This window comes from Spodoptera frugiperda, chromosome 29 (genome assembly GCF_023101765.2).
Source record: "Spodoptera frugiperda isolate SF20-4 chromosome 29, AGI-APGP_CSIRO_Sfru_2.0, whole genome shotgun sequence".
In the NCBI taxonomy this organism is placed as follows: domain Eukaryota; kingdom Metazoa; phylum Arthropoda; class Insecta; order Lepidoptera; family Noctuidae; genus Spodoptera; species Spodoptera frugiperda.
This window is the reverse complement of record NC_064240.1, coordinates 860,490-878,461: the sequence shown is the minus strand read 5'-3', so window position 1 is coordinate 878,461 and position 17,972 is coordinate 860,490. Positions and strand designations below refer to the sequence as shown.

Below are 17,972 nucleotides of genomic sequence, written 5' to 3'. Positions count from 1 at the left end.
AAAAGAAACCATTCTTATATTTTCCATCATCATTAATTTAGGGTGTGACGCCACTAATATTGTTTGTTGCTTAAAAAATTTTTGATTTATGAATTTCATACTTTACGTGGCTTTGATCTGTAAAATATGTGACAGTATATTGTTACTTTATTTTAAAGGTGAACAATTGTATTTTTATAACAATGTTAATGAAAATCAAAACAAGGGATCGGTAGTTTGTTATCTATCACGTACAAAACTTAAACAATTTGTTATAAATGGTATTTATCTACAGGTACAGTTGACATGAAATGAAATATGAAAGACGTGCATACTACACGGACTTCACGGACCTATATACCTACTAGTATTTTTAGATAAAATCACAAAAAAACTAATTTTAAGAATGTCGTTGTGAATTAGTATACTTATCTCTAGTCTCGAGGGCGCAATAGATAACAACGTCGACTTAAAATATAAACAATTATCAAAACGTTTCCTTGATATTGTAAAAAATATATATTTATGTTCCGCTAATATCTTTTTTACTTAATTGTACTTTTCTAATCAATTGTTTTCACAAGTAAAGTTAAACTTTACTTAGTAATATTTTATTAGTTCGCAAGAGTGGTATAGGTACCTCACACGCATTTATTTTAGCCCTGCTTTTCCTCCCTTGTTTGTCATGTTATTGAAAATGACATTAAACCTTGATGTTATCAAAATCCTAATTTGGTATATTATTGTGCTACAAATAACACAAGTTTTGGGTCAAATTTGTGTAGAAACTAAACTGTAAGTAATATCTTTTTTAAACGATTAGAAAAACATTACATTTGTAGAGTAAGGAGTAAATACTTACATCAACTTCAATCCTCCTATTCCTTTTGGGGGAAGCCTATGTTCAGCAGTGGACATCTTATGGAAGATATGATGATGATTCCTTAAATAGATGTAAACACCAGCACATCAAGTTACTCTAATTGAACTTTCAGATTTTTATAAAGATCAAAATATCTATTGAAGAAGTGGCTTGCGCTAGTAACTATATACGTCATTTTAATCCTACAGGAGTTACCGTGACGTTCCTGAAACTTACACATACACCTACATGGAGGCTTACGAGAAGTCAGACTGTCTGTTCTGGTGTACCGACACTAGAGTGGCTACTGCAGTGGGCACGAGAATTGTGCGGGTAAGTTCACGATACACTTTCATACGATTTTATCTGTGTGTGACTGTTCCTTTTTCATGCGGATTAAGTTTCGAGGAAAATTTAATCTAAATTCATATAGAAAAATAATTACAGAAACTAATGCCCGAACAAGTTCACGTGTGCTGCGAAGGATACATACGAAAGGATGATAATAACGAGACCAGGTACCTGATTACTTTATTAAACCCTGTAACTTTAAGCAGGACCTCCAGCCAAGCTGTGTAACTACTTATATACCGTAATATTCTTTATTTCAGTATTAACTGTGAGCCATATTGTTCACCTCCTTGCGTTAATGGCTACTGCAAATCTCCAGGAGTGTGTGCCTGCAACGCTGGCTACTTGCCCGACATGTTCGCCAGTCACAACTGTTCCCCACTGTGCATCAAACCATGTGACCATGGAATGTGCGTCGCTCCCAACACGTGTGAGTGCGACGAAGGCTACAACCTAGCCAATGAAGTATGTGAACCAATTTGCTCCAACTATACAGAAACTGGCGACTGTATCAACTCAGTTATTTGTGAACCTGGATGGAGTAAAGTAATGAGGAATTCAATTGAAATATGTGAACCAACATGCACAAGCCCGTGTAACAATGGGACTTGTGTAGCACCCGACATATGTGAATGTTTCGAAGGTTACGAGAAAACAGGTGATGATAACTGTATGCCGCATTGCTCTTGGTGTGTGCATGGCACCTGTATTGGTCCTCAATTATGCCTTTGTGATCCTGGATGGTATAAAAAGGAGTGGAATGGCAATTGCCTTCCGCACTGCGACTACAAATGCGGTAATGGCACATGTGTAGCTCCAAATACTTGCGAATGTTTACCAGGATATAAAGTTGATGAAAAAGCCACTAAACTTGGTGAAGATAGTGCATTGTGTGCTCCTGAATGTAAACATTGTGATGGTACGTGTGCTGCTCCTGGTACATGCGTGTGTGAACCGCCTGAACATGAGGTACTGGTTACCATTGATGGACAGCCATGTGACTGTGTAGACAACTGTTCTGATACAGCTCATACATGTGAGAGAACAATTTGTCTGCTAACTACTACAGTGTCAAGTGTGACTAAGACTAGTGCAGACCAAACTTCAGAAACTAAAGTTACTGATATTTACACGAGTACATTAAGATCAACTGATATTGAAATTGCTGAGGTGACTACAGATGGATATACGGATACGGATTGGGAACAAAATCAATTAATGATTAGTGAGACACCATGGTATGTATATAGTAAATTATTTATTACTATTACATTGGTTATAATAGACTTTGTAAATAATATCAGAATTTCTTCCAAAGGTACAACTCTAGCTGGTTCTACGTGGCTGGGTCTCTTACTGTAATGGCGTTAGTCGTGACGATAGCCGCCATTTTGAAAAGGCGATATTTAAAGTCAATTACGAGAATATTTAATACACAGAGTAAGAACAAAAGTAATCTTTGAAAAATTTAAATCATTAATAATTTTTTAATTTAATACATTGAACTCCGTGGTGGCGGTCACCGGTAACCGATGTTAGGGGAGGATTTCCTTTCAACAGTTTTCTATTGGCAGTCAAAGACTTAAATAACCTTTTTTTGTCTATCTCGGAAATACTACATGTTACAAAATACTTATCTTGACTTTAGAATATTGTTATCCATATTAAAACTGTCTATATATAGTAACAATAATAATTATGTTTTCCCAATTTCAGATTCAGATGTGACTACAGCCGTGCATTATAAACAAAACATCAGTTGATACAATTTATTTATCCTATACGTTGTTATTTTATGCTGAATTTATCTAAAGGTGTACAATAAAGGTTATTATTATATTTGTTCCTTACATAATCACGGGACCACAGGGTCCCGGACCTTTGGAAGGCGTACGAAGGGCCGAAGCCAACTCGCAGAGGCCCGTTGAACAATTTTAATCTAAATGTAATGGGACATCAGCCGGCGATTATCCCTGTATGCACTATGGAAGTACACCAAAGGACAATCCCCGGTTGATGCAGGACTATTGTGAGATATGGTAAAAGGAAATGATAGGGATATGGGTGTGGGTGGCTGTGGAATAGTTAACCGGTTAACTATGGGGACTATGGCCCCTGCCCCTGACCAATATTGAAAAATACGGATAAACAGGCAGGGGGTGACTCGCAAACTCAATAGTGGGCCCCGGAAACGGCCGCTAGCATGTAGCGACAAGGGAAGCAACATCCGTTGAGCTGCTTGAGGAAGGGGAGGCATCCCACGGCTATCAGAGCAATCCCGGAAGTACGGTCAAGACCCCTACCAGCATCTTACTGGGATACGTCCTTCCCCCAAGTGGAGCTGAAGGCAACTCCACTCTTGCGAATCTCCACTCAAACCAGCCGATTAAGGCAAGAGTGAGGTAGGAGAGGCCACTCCGGATAGTCACGAGTACTAACCGGAGTTAAAAAGTAGGGCCTCTCCCGGGAGTCAGGTCCGTGGGGTCGCCACTGCCCAACAGCTCGCCACAAGCTGCCTTGCGGACTTATTATTATTATTATTATGTTTGTTCTTCACATAATCACGGGACCACAGGGTCCCGGACCTTTGGAAGGCGTACGAGGGGCCGAAGCCAACTCGCAGAGGCCCGTTGAACAATTTTAATCTAAATGTAATGGGACATCAGCCGGCGATTATCCCTGTATGCACTATGGAAGTACACCAAAGGACAATCCCCGGTTGATGCAGGACTATTGCGAGATATGGTAAAAGGAAATGATAGGGATATGGGTGTGGGTGGCTGTGGAATAGTTAACCGGTTAACTATGGGGACTATGGCCCCTGCCCCTGACCAATATTGAAAAATACGGATAAACAGGCAGGGGGTGACTCGCAAACTCAATAGTGGGCCCCGGAAACGGCCGCTAGCATGTAGCGACAAGGGAAGCAACATCCGTTGAGCTGCTTGAGGAAGGGGAGGCATCCCACGGCTATCAGAGCAATCCCGGAAGTACGGTCAAGACCCCTACCAGCATCTTACTGGGATACGTCCTTCCCCCAAGTGGAGCTGAAGGCAACTCCACTCTTGCGAATCTCCACTCAAACCAGCCGATTAAGGCAAGAGTGAGGTAGGAGAGGCCACTCCGGATAGTCACGAGTACCAACCGGAGTTAAAAAGTAGGGCCTCTCCCGGGAGTCAGGTCCGTGGGGTCGCCACTGCCCAACAGCTCGCCACAAGCTGCCTTGCGGACTTATTATTATTATGTTTGTTCCTTACATAATCACGGGACCACAGGGTCCCGGACCTTTGGAAGGCGTACGAGGGGCCGAAGCCAACTCGCAGAGGCCCGTTGAACAATTTTAATCTAAATGTAATGGGACATCAGCCGGCGATTATCCCTGTATGCACTATGGAAGTACACCAAAGGACAATCCCCGGTTGATGCAGGACTATTGTGAGATATGGTAAAAGGAAATGATAGGGATATGGGTGTGGGTGGCTGTGGAATAGTTAACCGGTTAACTATGGGGACTATGGCCCCTGCCCCTGACCAATATTGAAAAATACGGATAAACAGGCAGGGGGTGACTCGCAAACTCAATAGTGGGCCCCGGAAACGGCCGCTAGCATGTAGCGACAAGGGAAGCAACATCCGTTGAGCTGCTTGAGGAAGGGGAGGCATCCCACGGCTATCAGAGCAATCCCGGAAGTACGGTCAAGACCCCTACCAGCATCTTACTGGGATACGTCCTTCCCCCAAGTGGAGCTGAAGGCAACTCCACTCTTGCGAATCTCCACTCAAACCAGCCGATTAAGGCAAGAGTGAGGTAGGAGAGGCCACTCCGGATAGTCACGAGTACCAACCGGAGTTAAAAAGTAGGGCCTCTCCCGGGAGTCAGGTCCGTGGGGTCGCCACTGCCCAACAGCTCGCCACAAGCTGCCTTGCGGACTTATTATTATTATTATTATCAAGTTGTTTTTACACTTTGGTGTGAGTGTTAAACTCAAAAAAATATTATATGTATTAGTTACCCTTTTAAATTAAAGTTTATGATTCCTATAATAACTATCGTGAGACTTACTAAATTATCTAAAAATCACGGTTTACTCACATATGGAGTATAATAGTATATTAACGTATATTAATGGAGAACAACTCTACTAATTTCGAGTCACAGAGGGCGTGCGTAGACGCGGCGACGTTGCGTACTAGGTAGGTTAAACCTACTCTATTAATAAATCGTGATTTTGAGTAAATTTTATGAGTTTCGCTTATTTTCTTTTTTAGATTAGAACATAGATAATTGTTTATTTAAGCTGTAAGTTTTCTAAATGTAAAAATAAAATATCAGTTAATGTTTAATAGTAAAATAATTTTAGATAAAATAAAATATAATTTTTATTTCTTAACATTCAAAGTTGAAATATGTCGTATATTTTCTATTCTGATTCTATTCTAAAAATTAATGCAGTCTGGAGCTGACCAGTCCAAGTTTACAGTCCAATAGGGTTAGTTTAAACTAATCGACACCAGCCTTTAAATATCCCACTGCTAAGAAACACTCTTAAATTACTACATAGTATAAAACAGAGTCGCTTTATCTGTACCTATGTCCCTTTGTATGCTTTAATCTTTAAAACTACGCATCGGATTTTGATCTTTTTTAACAGATAGAGTGATTCAAGAGGATGGTTTATATGTATGATACGTGCATTACATATCTCCATTGCACCCATACGAGGCTGGGACGGGTCGCTAGTTTAAAATAAAACAATTTTATATTAACAGTTTCAAACGTGTATTAATGCTTATTACAAAAATCATCAATATTCGCTACGCTATCAGCAGTATAACTTACAAACTACACTTACCGCTGTACTCAGAGTCATTTAATGGTTACTTAACCCATTCCTTAGCAATTGTTTTCCATACAAAGATTCTATTCTTTCATTTAATGATCACTTAAACTATTCCTTAGTTTAAGTAATCATTAAATGACTCTGAGTACGGCGGTTAAAGAAGTTAATGTGTCCTAATATCATGTTGGCTCTTATTTTATCTTCTATCTTCTTCATTCAGGGTCGGTACGTCACTGAAATAGTGGAATAAAGCATTTGTTTCATTTATATCGATAACTATTATTTATCATAGGACATAGCTCTTAAAATCATCGGGCTGAATCGCTCAAAAGAAAAATTGCAATGTGGACAGACGATGGCATTGTGAGAGCCGCGGGGAATGAATCGATGCAAGTGGTGAGTTACCGTTCGACGTGGAGGACTGAGGGAAAGGGCTCTGATCAGCATTGGATGCCTTTCGGACAATGATGAGGATAAAATAATATTAACGGTTATTTTCTCTGCACCACCCAAGGGTGGCTCAGACAGGTAGAAAATGACAACGGCTTTAAATAATACTGCCTCGTTGGTTGAGTGGTCGTAAAGTATTATTGGGCTTTTTTCGATATTTCGAAAATGTCTCAGCAGCACAGAGTCTGGAATTGTGCCCAGTATATGGCAATAGGCTCACCCACTATTACATGGGACCTACAACACAAATGATGAAAAGTGGGTGTACATTGTATAGCGGCATTACGTGCCGTAATGTGCACCTCTGTATACCCCTTCGGGGATAAAAGAGGAGGTTACTATATAAATAAATAATACGCAAAAAATATTTTATTACAATAATGTAGTTATGGTAACTTACTGCAAAATATTGCTCCTATCATTACATAAATACTCAAAATCCCTCTAGATATGAAAAAAGGATCTTTCTTACGTACCGTACACTCTTCTTCTGTATCGTATGTATGTCATGGTGACAGCTATGACGAGTAGGACGCCACAAACAAACCCACAAATGGCGAGTCCCAAAACCGTTGCCATGCTATATGTTTCAGGTTCTTTGTCTATCGGTCCTAGTGGAGATCTACAAACACATTGTAATAAAGCCAATTAAAATCAATATAGAGAAAATATAATGAATAACTTATTTTTAAATAGAAATTAGAATAAAAAAAGTAATGATATTGTTTTATATGTCCTGCGATTCAAGTCTATAGAAATTTGTAAGTGAATATTTTTTATCGAAGTATTCGTAAAACCTGTAAGTTTTGATATGAAAATGTTCATATTTTATCCACAAAAATAATATTTATTAAGGAGATAGATCAAAGTAAAAATATTGTATTTATTTAACTGCACAATTATCACAGTGGCTGGGCAACCTGACCGTGGGTCCAGTTCCCTCAGCTTACCATTAAGTTAATGTATAATAAATAAATAGATAAATAATTAATTTTAAATATTCTACGCTTAAAGTCAACGCTTACCTTTCTGTTTTGTTTGGTATTGCACCTGGAACTGTTGTTGTCTCAGGCCGTCTCACTTTTTGGATATTAGCACCTGGAGCAGCTGTCGTCTCAGGTTGTCTCTTGTTCTGGTTAATAGCACCTGGAGCAGCTGTCGTCTCAGGTTGTCTCTTGTTCTGGTTAATAGCACCTGGAGCAGCTGTTGTCTCAGGTTGTCTCTTGTTCTGGTTAATAGCACCTGGAGCAGCTGTTGTCTCAGGTTGTCTCTTGTTCTGGTTAATAGCACCTGGAGCAGCTGTTGTCTCAGGTTGTCTCTTGTTCTGGTTAATAGCACCTGGAGCAGCTGTTGTCTCAGGTTGTCTCACTTTTTCGATATTAGCACCTGGAGCAGCTGTTGTCTTAGGTTGTCTCAAATTCTGGTTAATAGCACCTGGAGCTGCTGTGTTCTCAGGTTGCTTCATATTCTGGTTAATATCACCTGGAGCAGCTTTTGTCTCAGGCTGTCTCAAATTCTGGTTAATAGCACCTGGAGCTGCTGTGTTCTCAGGTTGCTTCATATTCTGGTTAATATCACCTGGAGCAGCTGTTGTCTCAGGTTGTCTCATATTCTGGTTATTAGCTGGGGCAGCTGTTGTCTCAGTATGTTTCACATTTTTGATATTTGCTTCTGGAGTAGTTGTTGTCATATTTTGTTTAATTGGATCTGGAGTAGCTGGTGTCTCAGTTTGCGTTACATTTAAGATATTAGCATCTGGAGTAGCTGTTGTCTCAGTTTGCGTTACATTTAAGATATTAGCAGCTGGAGTAGCCGTTGTCTCAGTTTGCGTTACATTTAAGATATTAGCAGCTGGAGTAGCCGTTGTCTCAGTTTGCGTTACATTTAAGATATTAGCATCTGGAGTAGCGGGTGTCTCAGTTTGCGTTACATTTAAGATATTAGCATCTGGAGTAGCTGGTGTCTCAGTTTGCGTTACATTTAAGATATTAGCATCTGGAGTAGCTGGTGTCTCAGTTTGCGTTACATTTAAGATATTAGCATCTGGAGTAGCCGTTGTCTCAGTTTGCGTTACATTTAAGATATTAGCATCTGGAGTAGCTGGTGTCTCAGTTTGCGTTACATTTAAGATATTAGCATCTGGAGTAGCCGTTGTCTCAGTTTGCGTTACATTTAAGATATTAGCATCTGGAGTAGCTGGTGTCTCAGTTTGCGTTACATTTAAGATATTAGCATCTGGAGTAGCCGTTGTCTCAGTTTGCGTTACATTTAAGATATTAGCATCTGGAGTAGCTGGTGTCTCAGTTTGCGTTACATTTAAGATATTACCATCTGGAGTAGCTGGTGTCTCAGTTTGCGTTACATTTAAGATATTACCATCTGGAGTAGCTGGTGTCTCAGTTTGCGTTACATTTAAGATATTAGCATCTGGAGTAGCTGGTGTCTCAGTTTGCGTTACATTTAAGATATTAGCACCTGGAGTAGCTGATGTCTCAGTTTGCGTTACATATTCCGTATTAGCAGCTGGAGTAGCTGTTGTCTCAGTTTGCGTTACATTTAAGATATTAGCATCTGGAGTAGCTGGTGTCTCAGTTTGCGTTACATTTAAGATATTACCATCTGGAGTAGCTGGTGTCTCAGTTTGCGTTACATTTAAGATATTAGCATCTGGAGTAGCTGGTGTCTCAGTATGTTTCACATTTTCGATATTAGCACCTTGAGTAGCTATTGTCTCGATGTGGCTCACATTTTCGATATTAGCACCTGGAGTAGCTGATATCTCAGTGTGACTCACATTTTCGATAGTAGCACCTGGAGTAGCTGGTGTCTCAGTGTGACTCACATTTTCGATATTAGCACCTGGAGTAGCTGTTGTCTCAGTGTGACTCACATTTTCGATAGTAGCACCTGGAGTAGCTGTTGTCTCAGTGTGACTCACATTTTCGATAGTAGCACCTGGAGTAGCTGGTGTCTCAGTATGTTTCACATTTTCGATATTAGCATCTGGAGTAGCTGGTGTCTCAGTGTGACTCACATTTTCGATAGTAGCACCTGGAGTAGCAACTGTCGTCTCAGAATGTGGCTCACATTTTTGATATTTGCTTCTGGAGTAGTTGTTGTCATATTTTGTTTAATTGGATTTGGAGCAGCTGTTGTCTCAGTTTGCGTTACATTTAAGATATTACCATCTGGAGTAGCTGGTGTCTCAGTTTGCGTTACATTTAAGATATTACCATCTGGAGTAGCTGGTGTCTCAGTTTGCGTTACATTTAAGATATTACCAACTGGAGTAGCTGGTGTCTCAGTTTGCGTTACATTTAAGATATTACCATCTGGAGTAGCTGGTGTCTCAGTTTGCGTTACATTTAAGATATTACCACCTGGAGTAGCTGGTGTCTCAGTTTGCGTTACATTTAAGATATTACCATCTGGAGTAGCTGGTGTCTCAGTTTGCGTTACATTTAAGATATTACCATCTGGAGTAGCTGGTGTCTCAGTTTGCGTTACATTTAAGATATTACCATCTGGAGTAGCTGGTGTCTCAGTTTGCGTTACATTTAAGATATTACCATCTGGAGTAGCTGGTGTCTCAGTTTGCGTTACATTTAAGATATTAGCATCTGGAGTAGCTGGTGTCTCAGTTTGCGTTACATATTCCGTATTAGCATCTGGAGTAGCTGGTGTCTCAGTGTGTTTCACATTTTCGATATTAGCACCTGGAGTAGCTGGTGTCTCAGTTTGCGTTACATTTAAGATATTACCATCTGGAGTAGCTGGTGTCTCAGTTTGCGTTACATTTAAGATATTAGCATCTGGAGTAGCTGGTGTCTCAGTTTGCGTTACATTTAAGATATTACCATCTGGAGTAGCTGGTGTCTCAGTTTGCGTTACATTTAAGATATTACCATCTGGAGTAGCTGGTGTCTCAGTTTGCGTTACATTTAAGATATTAGCATCTGGAGTAGCTGGTGTCTCAGTTTGCGTTACATTTAAGATATTACCATCTGGAGTAGCTGGTGTCTCAGTTTGCGTTACATTTAAGATATTACCATCTGGAGTAGCTGGTGTCTCAGTTTGCGTTACATTTAAGATATTACCATCTGGAGTAGCTGGTGTCTCAGTTTGCGTTACATTTAAGATATTAGCATCTGGAGTAGCTGTTGTCTCAGTTTGCGTTACATATTCCGTATTAGCACCTGGAGTAGCTGGTGTCTCAGTGTGACTCACATTTTCGATATTAGCACCTAGAGTAGCTGTCGACACTTTTTGGTTATTTGGACCTGGAGTAGTTGTTGTCATATTTTGATTATTAGCACCTGGAGTAGTTGATGTCATATTTTGGTTATTTGGATCTGGAGTAGTTGTCATATTTTGGTTATTTGAACCTTCAGTAGCTGTTGTCTCGGGATGTGTCATATTTTCAATATTTGCACCTGGAACAATTTGTTTGCATTACATTATTAAATTAAAAATAATATTTTAATTGTTCGTAATAATACCATAAAAAATTTAAGAAACAAATAGAATTGAGTAGAAGCGAGGACCAAAATTATGGCCATTATTATAAGTAATTTAGTGATGGTAAAGATACAAGATAAACCATCACAAAATCAGGAACTGAGGCAGTTCTTCACAAATATTTACCCGGAAAAAGGATAGCAATAAATACTGCCATCCTTTTTCATCGAACCCTTAGAGTGTAACTACGTACGTTCGCTCTGTGATTATGTCCTTCAGAGTAATAAACCAATAAAAATAATGACGTATATGAAATATGAAAAATCTGAATGGTAGCCCGGAGGTTATAATGCCCGCTTCTGGGGTTCGGGTTCGAAACCTACCAACGGCAAGTACCAATGTAACAATATCCGAGGTATGTGTACATACTTTTCAAGATTATTTAGACACCACTGACAAACGATAAAAGCCTGGGCTTTTAATTTCTAATTATAGGTTTGAAATCGCCAACCCGCATTGAGCAAGCGTGGTGATTAATGCTCCAACCTCCTCCGATGAGATATATTTAGACGTGATATAAATTCTTACCTTCAAAGTTTTCTGACCTTTTCACGTTACTCGAACAGTCTTCATTTCCCACTGAAGGTTCCTTTTTTTCTGAAGTTAATATTGAAATCTTATTTCTGTAAAAAAAAAATTAACATTCATTTGTGAAATGTTATGCAAAGAGTGCGAAAAGTATTTGAATCTTTAGTTATACTTACTTTAAGTATTCACAAAGTGCGTCGATGTCGCTCAGCCTGAAAAATAAAAGTATTTATTGAAAAAGGAACAAAATCATATTTAATACTTTTTTAGCTAGAAGAAAGACATGTTTAGTGCCTTTTCAGTCGCTCCAATTTGCAGGTGATCACTACAAAGCTGATGAGTACAAACTCATCAGCGGGTTTAAACGCACTACTATCTACACCTAGCGGTTTGAATTGAAAAAAAAAATGTGTTTGTATAATCTACTTATCGAAGGAAGAATGCCTATGCCTATGGGCTATAAAACATCAAGCTACAACCTATATATAGGGTGACTGGTAATTAGTGAGTCCTCATTAGGTATCTTGAGACATTACGCGTGCAAATGAAATTTTGTTGTTTTGTCATTGTGATAAAACTAAAACTAACGAGTATACAAAAAAGTTGTTTGTAATCATGAGTACAATCACTTGTTCAAATATCCTTCACTTATAACCAGTCACCCTATATAGTAGTGTAGTAATTTAAAAAATGAACTGTAATGCACATACATTAACGATCCCAAAGTCGCGAATGCCGCAGAAGCGGTGCAGTTCACCTGGAGAATAGAAAATATCAATATAGAAACTATTTTTGAAATGAACTTAATCTGCTATCAAATTAAGTCAAGTAGGTACCAAGAAACATTAATTAAGTCGTACACAGTATGTATTATAAATTATTTCTTACATTATTAATACTAGAAAATGAACTTACTTTGCCCGTGTCTTTTAATATAGGCTGGCTGAAAATAAAACAGATTCTTAAAACACGCAATTATTATACTGCAACAGATATGAGGACAATTACTTTAGATGTAAGATATACAATAGGCTCACCCCTTTCACATTGGACTTAATATATTGGTGAAAATTTTCATTACTTTGTATTGTCGGAGATCAGATGACCACAATTATTACTATAGAATTGAAAGGTGAAAAGTGTGAAATTAGTTATTATATAAATACTGTATAACTTACTTTGAGCAAGCGCAAATGTATTTTGCTAGTTGTACTCTGAAAAATGTAAAACCGTATTATTAGTATAATGTAATATATTTCTCATTAAAAACTTAATAGCGGGAGTTATAGAGTAAAATTTATAAAATAGTTAAGGGGTATATTAAAGACGAGCATGCATGAGAAGACTGTTGATGAAGCGAAAGAAGTATGTAACTTAAAATAGTTATTTTACAAATAACCCTGAAATTACAATACTGAAAATGATAATTGAATTCTTGAATACTTACGTTTCTTCTAATACCTGTATATCAGATATGTTATTAAGCTTTTTGTTAAATACCTGAAAAATAAAATTAGATAATGAATACAGATATTCATCGGATACTATAATTATGAATAAGAAATTGATAAAATAAAACGAAATTCATGGGCGGCTAGTGTCCACAGGCGCCGCCGATTGCATACGATCAAGTGATCCTCGTTTCAATTTTGCTCGTTTGCCGCCCATTGCCATATAAACCATTGCAGTTAATTATCAATATCAGCCCTAAACTTGCCATGTATTATGCATATGTAGGCACTCATGGAAATAACATAATACTTTGCCATGTATTATGACATTTTGTTTACCTTTAGAACTAAAGGTGGCTCATGTTTATCATCCTCATTTTTTGTATTAACTTGTTTAATAGTTTTGTTCTTAATTAAACTAGGAGGGTGTATTTTTTCATGTTCTTCAGTTACTACGCTATTTTTGTCGTCAATTTTACTTTCAAGACGATTAGCATAATTTATTATGTCATCATTTCCATCAGTTTTCTTTGCCTTTGGAAGTGAAGGTATTTCTTCTCCGTTAATTTTAGTAGGCTCAGATTTATTGTCGTCATTTCGTGTATTGGCTTGTTCAATAGGTTTGTTCTCATTCAAGGTTGCATGATGTATTTTTTCAAGTTTTTCATCTACAGTACTACCGTTTTCGTCATTTTTAGTCCTTATAGGAAATGAATATTTTTTTCCATTTATTGTATTATTTTCATGGGTATTGTTTATGTTTGGAACTGAAAGTTGTTTTTCTGTTCTTACTAAGGTTTTGTTTTCATCACTGTAATTTTGAATTGGCTCATTTTCTTCTTTTGTTGTATTGACTAGTTCAGTATTTTTGTTTTTATATAAAGTAGGAAGGGGTATTACAGATTCTTCAGTTCTTTGTTCGTCATTTTCAATTCCAAGGGGAGGTGTATAATTTTTGCCATTTAATGTGTTATTTCCATCTGTTTTGTTTATGTTTTGAACAAAAGGAGGTATTTTTTCACTAACTGAACTATTTTTTTCATCAATCTTATTTACTACCGATATTTTGTGATTTCTATCGGTTATATAAATAAATAAAGGCACATTATCGTTTTCTACATTTAGTGTATGATTTCTGTCATCTTTTTTGTTTTCTTTTAACTCTGGCTTATTTTCAGTTTCTATTTTCTCGATCTCACTAGTTTTTATCTCATTGTCAGTATAGTTAAGAAAATTTTTATACCAAGGGTCAATCCAGATTCTGCGTTCCAAGTCTCTGTGAACGTAAAAGAGTTAATAAGTGAATTCCGTATTCAGTACATCCATAAAATGATTATAATAATAAATGCGACTTACTTGGTCATCGATTCACATGTTGCCTTAATTGAATGTTGGAGTCTGAAAAAGTATACGTCTTATTATATCTATCTGCATATATCAACGGTTCTGAATCTCTAATTAATTCTTAAATGTTTAGATATTTCACGTACATTGTACTAAGACAGCCTCATTCGAAAGTCAAAATTAATAGAATATATATTTTCTTGTATATAGTAAGTATAGTAATATAATAATAATCGTATTAATAGGTAACAAGAGAAGACTTACTCTGGAGATAACTTGTCGGTAGCCACGACAGGTTTACAGAATAAAGCTTTCTAAAAAAATAAATTGGTAACGTTAAATTAACACAATTACAGCAAAAACGTAAACCTAATAATGCATAATTTACCTTACATAACCTCGGCTTATTGCAAGAAGTCATTGTGTGACATATATTCTGAGACAAATCGTATTTGGTTCCAATTAGGCATTGGTTGGTTGTTGATCTGTCCATATTATCACGTTAATGAAATTAATTTTTGCTTTTTGTACAATGTCAAAATAAATCCACTATAGATAAAAACGTATTAAGTGATTTTTTGCAGTTAATGATATCTTGCAATAGACCGACAATACTCATGCTTTGTACATAAAAATCTATATATGTACATAAAAAAGAGAAGGAATTCATTTCGGTTTCATTGTCACCATCAGTATTTTACATGTGTATTATATGTATAAGTTATTGCATATGTCAGAAGGGTAATAGTACGGGCACTTCTACAGACAACAAAGAAATAAAAATGGCACGCTTCGATAATTAATAGTGACATCAAATCCGGCAAAGAGGAGAGATTGCGGTTGACGAGAGGGAACATGGGAGCACCACAGCTGACACATGTCCTGGGACAGAATCAATATAAGTAGGATATAGAATATATATAAGAATCAATGTTCGACCAGAGATCGACCATTCTGACACAATTGTAATAGCAGACTAAGGCCCCTGGACTCCGAGAGGACAACCACTTACTAGAAATTCTGTCAGTCGATCAGTGTGATTGCAATCATTAGAATCAGAGTTGTGAGGTTGATATTGTAACAGTGAATTTCCCTTGATGTACGTTGTCAACTATGTTTGCACTTTGAAAATGACTGAGACCTCTGGAGTTTGTTTCGGCATTTCTTCTCACACTAGTCAGTAGGAAATGCCAGACCCATCAGTAGCTTAATTTTGAGGTAACAGTGTAATTTACGAAAATAAAGAATAATTTTATAACGAATAATCTATTGTATGCTGCTACCAACATATCGCCAACACCCATCCTCCGAAATATATATTAAGTTGTATAAAATGTTTATGTTATTTATTATTTATTACATGTATATAACATTCTAACACTTACTCGAGCGCCGTTGACATCGGGGCTTTGATTTCTGGAAAATAATTAGAAAAACATTTATCAGTAAGAGTTTTTTATAGCAAAATTCCCGTGATTACTTTTATAATATTAGAGTACATAATAATATATCAAAATCTAATACATATAATAATATAAAACATAATTAGGAGGCAAGTCACTTGACTTGCCTTATCGACATAGATTTGTACTTACAAATCTATGTCGATAATAAAACTGTAGAAGTATTAGTTCTGTACATTGAAAAAAAATTGGGTGTGTTAATACCGTGGGTGTTACTAGGTAGTAACAACCCTAACTGGGTGCGGGTGCGGGTGCGAGTGCGGGCGCGAGTGGCGCGTGCGGGTATGGGTTGCGTGTGCGGGTGCGGGTGCGAATGCTAGCTATTAAACGGACGAAATCGCGGGTAAAATGTAGAACAAAATAAATATAAGAAAAAGCTACTTACATATGGCAAATACAGCCATCCCTTGTAGTTTGAAATTCAGATCTGTAAATAAAAATATCCATGTGTTTATTCCACTCTCGCGACAACTTATAATCGTTATATTTTTAAATAATCTTCTAAACTTAAAATAATTATAATCTTACTCCCTAATAGAATTTGAAACATGACATTTTACGAATGATATTCTCGAGGCAGGACAATTGACTCTCATTTATAGAAACTACATTCGTTTACTTACTCATTTAAACCAAGTGTGCTTGGAGAGTCCTGTGCACTGACATTAAGTACCTGAAACAATTTTATCTTTTTGACTATACATTGCATTATCTTACACTAGGGTTTTCACCAATATTTTCATACATTTAAATGTGGGGAAGCCATGCTTCGGCACGAATGGGCCGGCTGATGATAGTGATATCACGGCCTCACAGAAAACCGATGTGAAAAAACGCTTGCGTTGTATTTCGTTGTGTGAGTGAGGTTACCGGAGGCCCAATTATCTCCTTCCTAATCCCCGATTCCCCAACAACTCTTAAATTCCTAACCCCCAAAAGGCCGACAACTCATTTGTAATGTGTTAGTGGTGTCCATGGGCGGCGGCGATTGCTTGCCATCAGGTGATCCGTCTGCTTATTTAAATGACACATGACACACAAACTCAGAAAATCAATTTGTGGATCACATAAAGAATTGTTCCATGCGGTAGACGAACTTGCGACAAGCGGGTAGTCCACGTTGCGGGTCTTTTAAAAACGATTGTAAGTTGTGTTGATTGTAACTTTATGTATATTACAAGCTTTTACAACAATGACAAAAATTCACTTAACTTTGTATGAAAAGAAAGTGTGACTAGAGTGACTGCCTCGTTGGTCGAGTGAGACTGCCGGGCAAGAGATCTCTGGTTCGATCCACGGACCAGGCAAAATATTACTGGGCATTTTTCGTCTTTTAGAAAATTTCTCAGTAGTAGCACGGAATTGTGCCCAGCATATGGCATGGACTCATCCCCTGTTACATGGAACTTATAACACAAATTGTGTAAATTGTACAGTGGCATTACGTGCCGTAATGTGCACCTCTGCCTACCCCTTCGGGGATAAAAAGCGTGACGGTACGATACAAAAGAAACTTTAATTTATACAGTTAAAAGAAAGAAATTAGTTATTATAGCAAATAGAAGAACTTAACTTACCAATATACTATAATATAATAAAACGTTAAACAAATACATATTGCAGGCTGTTCAGCGCGCACACACAGCCACTACTGTACCACTCTCTTGAAAAATACGCGGTATGTCGCCTACAAGTTCATTTATATTAGGTATCGTTATGCCGCAAAATAATATAGATTGTAGGTAGATACTCAGAGTTTTCCTCATTCCGTTTCTGATAAAGAACTAAACAATATGCACATTTTAATTAGGAAAATATTTCGGTAATTCCGCTTAGTATTAATAAGTAGGTATATCATGCCTGTAGAAAGGTAAGTTAGTTACCTTAAAGATAAGTAAGTTTACGAAATATAAATAAGGCAAGTTCAGATGATAAGCACGCGGGTCAGAGCACGCTGCGCGGTGCTGCGCGATAATGTAGGCTATACTAGCTGTGTAGCCGTAGTAGCTTAGGCACAGAAGCTTAGGTCTTGTGCCACGCAGATCATATTCGTCTATCCCTTTATTTTATAATAATGTTGGAAATGATCTGGGTCTATTTTCATCACACGAAATTTTGCTCCAATAACAAATTACGTGTAGAAACTAAAACCTCTTAAAAACAAGCTTTTATGCTTGCCATATAT

General features: G+C 37.5%; 2 protein-coding genes across 2 annotated transcripts in view; one reads left to right on the top strand and one right to left on the bottom strand.

Moving 5' to 3' along the window:
• The window catches only part of LOC118268660 (fibrillin-2-like), a 29,824-nt gene extending 25,573 nt beyond the window's left edge, over positions 1 to 4,251 (top strand). The window contains exons 8-13 of the mRNA XM_035583228.2: positions 598 to 774; positions 1,051 to 1,174; positions 1,289 to 1,359; positions 1,453 to 2,430; positions 2,511 to 2,632; positions 2,909 to 4,251. Of these exons, the coding sequence (XP_035439121.2) occupies positions 598 to 774; positions 1,051 to 1,174; positions 1,289 to 1,359; positions 1,453 to 2,430; positions 2,511 to 2,632; positions 2,909 to 2,955 (1,519 nt within the window). The 3' untranslated portion in view covers positions 2,956 to 4,251. The remainder of the gene's footprint in view (positions 1 to 597; positions 775 to 1,050; positions 1,175 to 1,288; positions 1,360 to 1,452; positions 2,431 to 2,510; positions 2,633 to 2,908) is intronic.
• Positions 4,252 to 6,234: 1,983 nt separating this feature from the next.
• On the bottom strand, positions 6,235 to 17,504 carry LOC118268598 (mucin-5AC). The gene is made up of 22 exons (XM_050706659.1): positions 17,365 to 17,504; positions 16,411 to 16,460; positions 16,173 to 16,214; positions 15,710 to 15,740; positions 14,589 to 14,638; positions 14,337 to 14,378; positions 13,320 to 14,256; positions 12,977 to 13,029; positions 12,708 to 12,743; positions 12,445 to 12,472; positions 12,240 to 12,286; positions 11,706 to 11,741; positions 11,530 to 11,624; positions 10,800 to 10,916; positions 10,200 to 10,763; positions 9,864 to 10,103; positions 9,576 to 9,719; positions 9,439 to 9,474; positions 8,062 to 8,718; positions 7,509 to 7,917; positions 6,960 to 7,105; positions 6,235 to 6,266 (listed from the first exon to the last, which is right to left on the bottom strand). Exons 1-22 carry the CDS (start codon positions 17,401 to 17,403, stop codon positions 6,250 to 6,252), a joined length of 3,816 nt encoding a protein of 1,271 aa, XP_050562616.1. The 5' UTR covers positions 17,404 to 17,504; the 3' UTR covers positions 6,235 to 6,249.
• Positions 17,505 to 17,972: the final 468 nt, after the last annotated feature.

Coding starts and splice junctions, on each gene's coding strand:
- LOC118268598 (XM_050706659.1), bottom strand. CDS start 17,403: ATGTATTTGTTTAACGTTTTATTATATTATAGTATATTG. Junction 10,104..10,199: donor TGAGACACCAGCTACTCCAG/GTGCTAATATCG, acceptor CAGCTACTCCAG/ATGCTAATATCTTAAATGTA. Junction 7,106..7,508: donor ATACCAAACAAAACAGAAAG/GTAAGCGTTGAC, acceptor ATGTGTTTGTAG/ATCTCCACTAGGACCGATAG.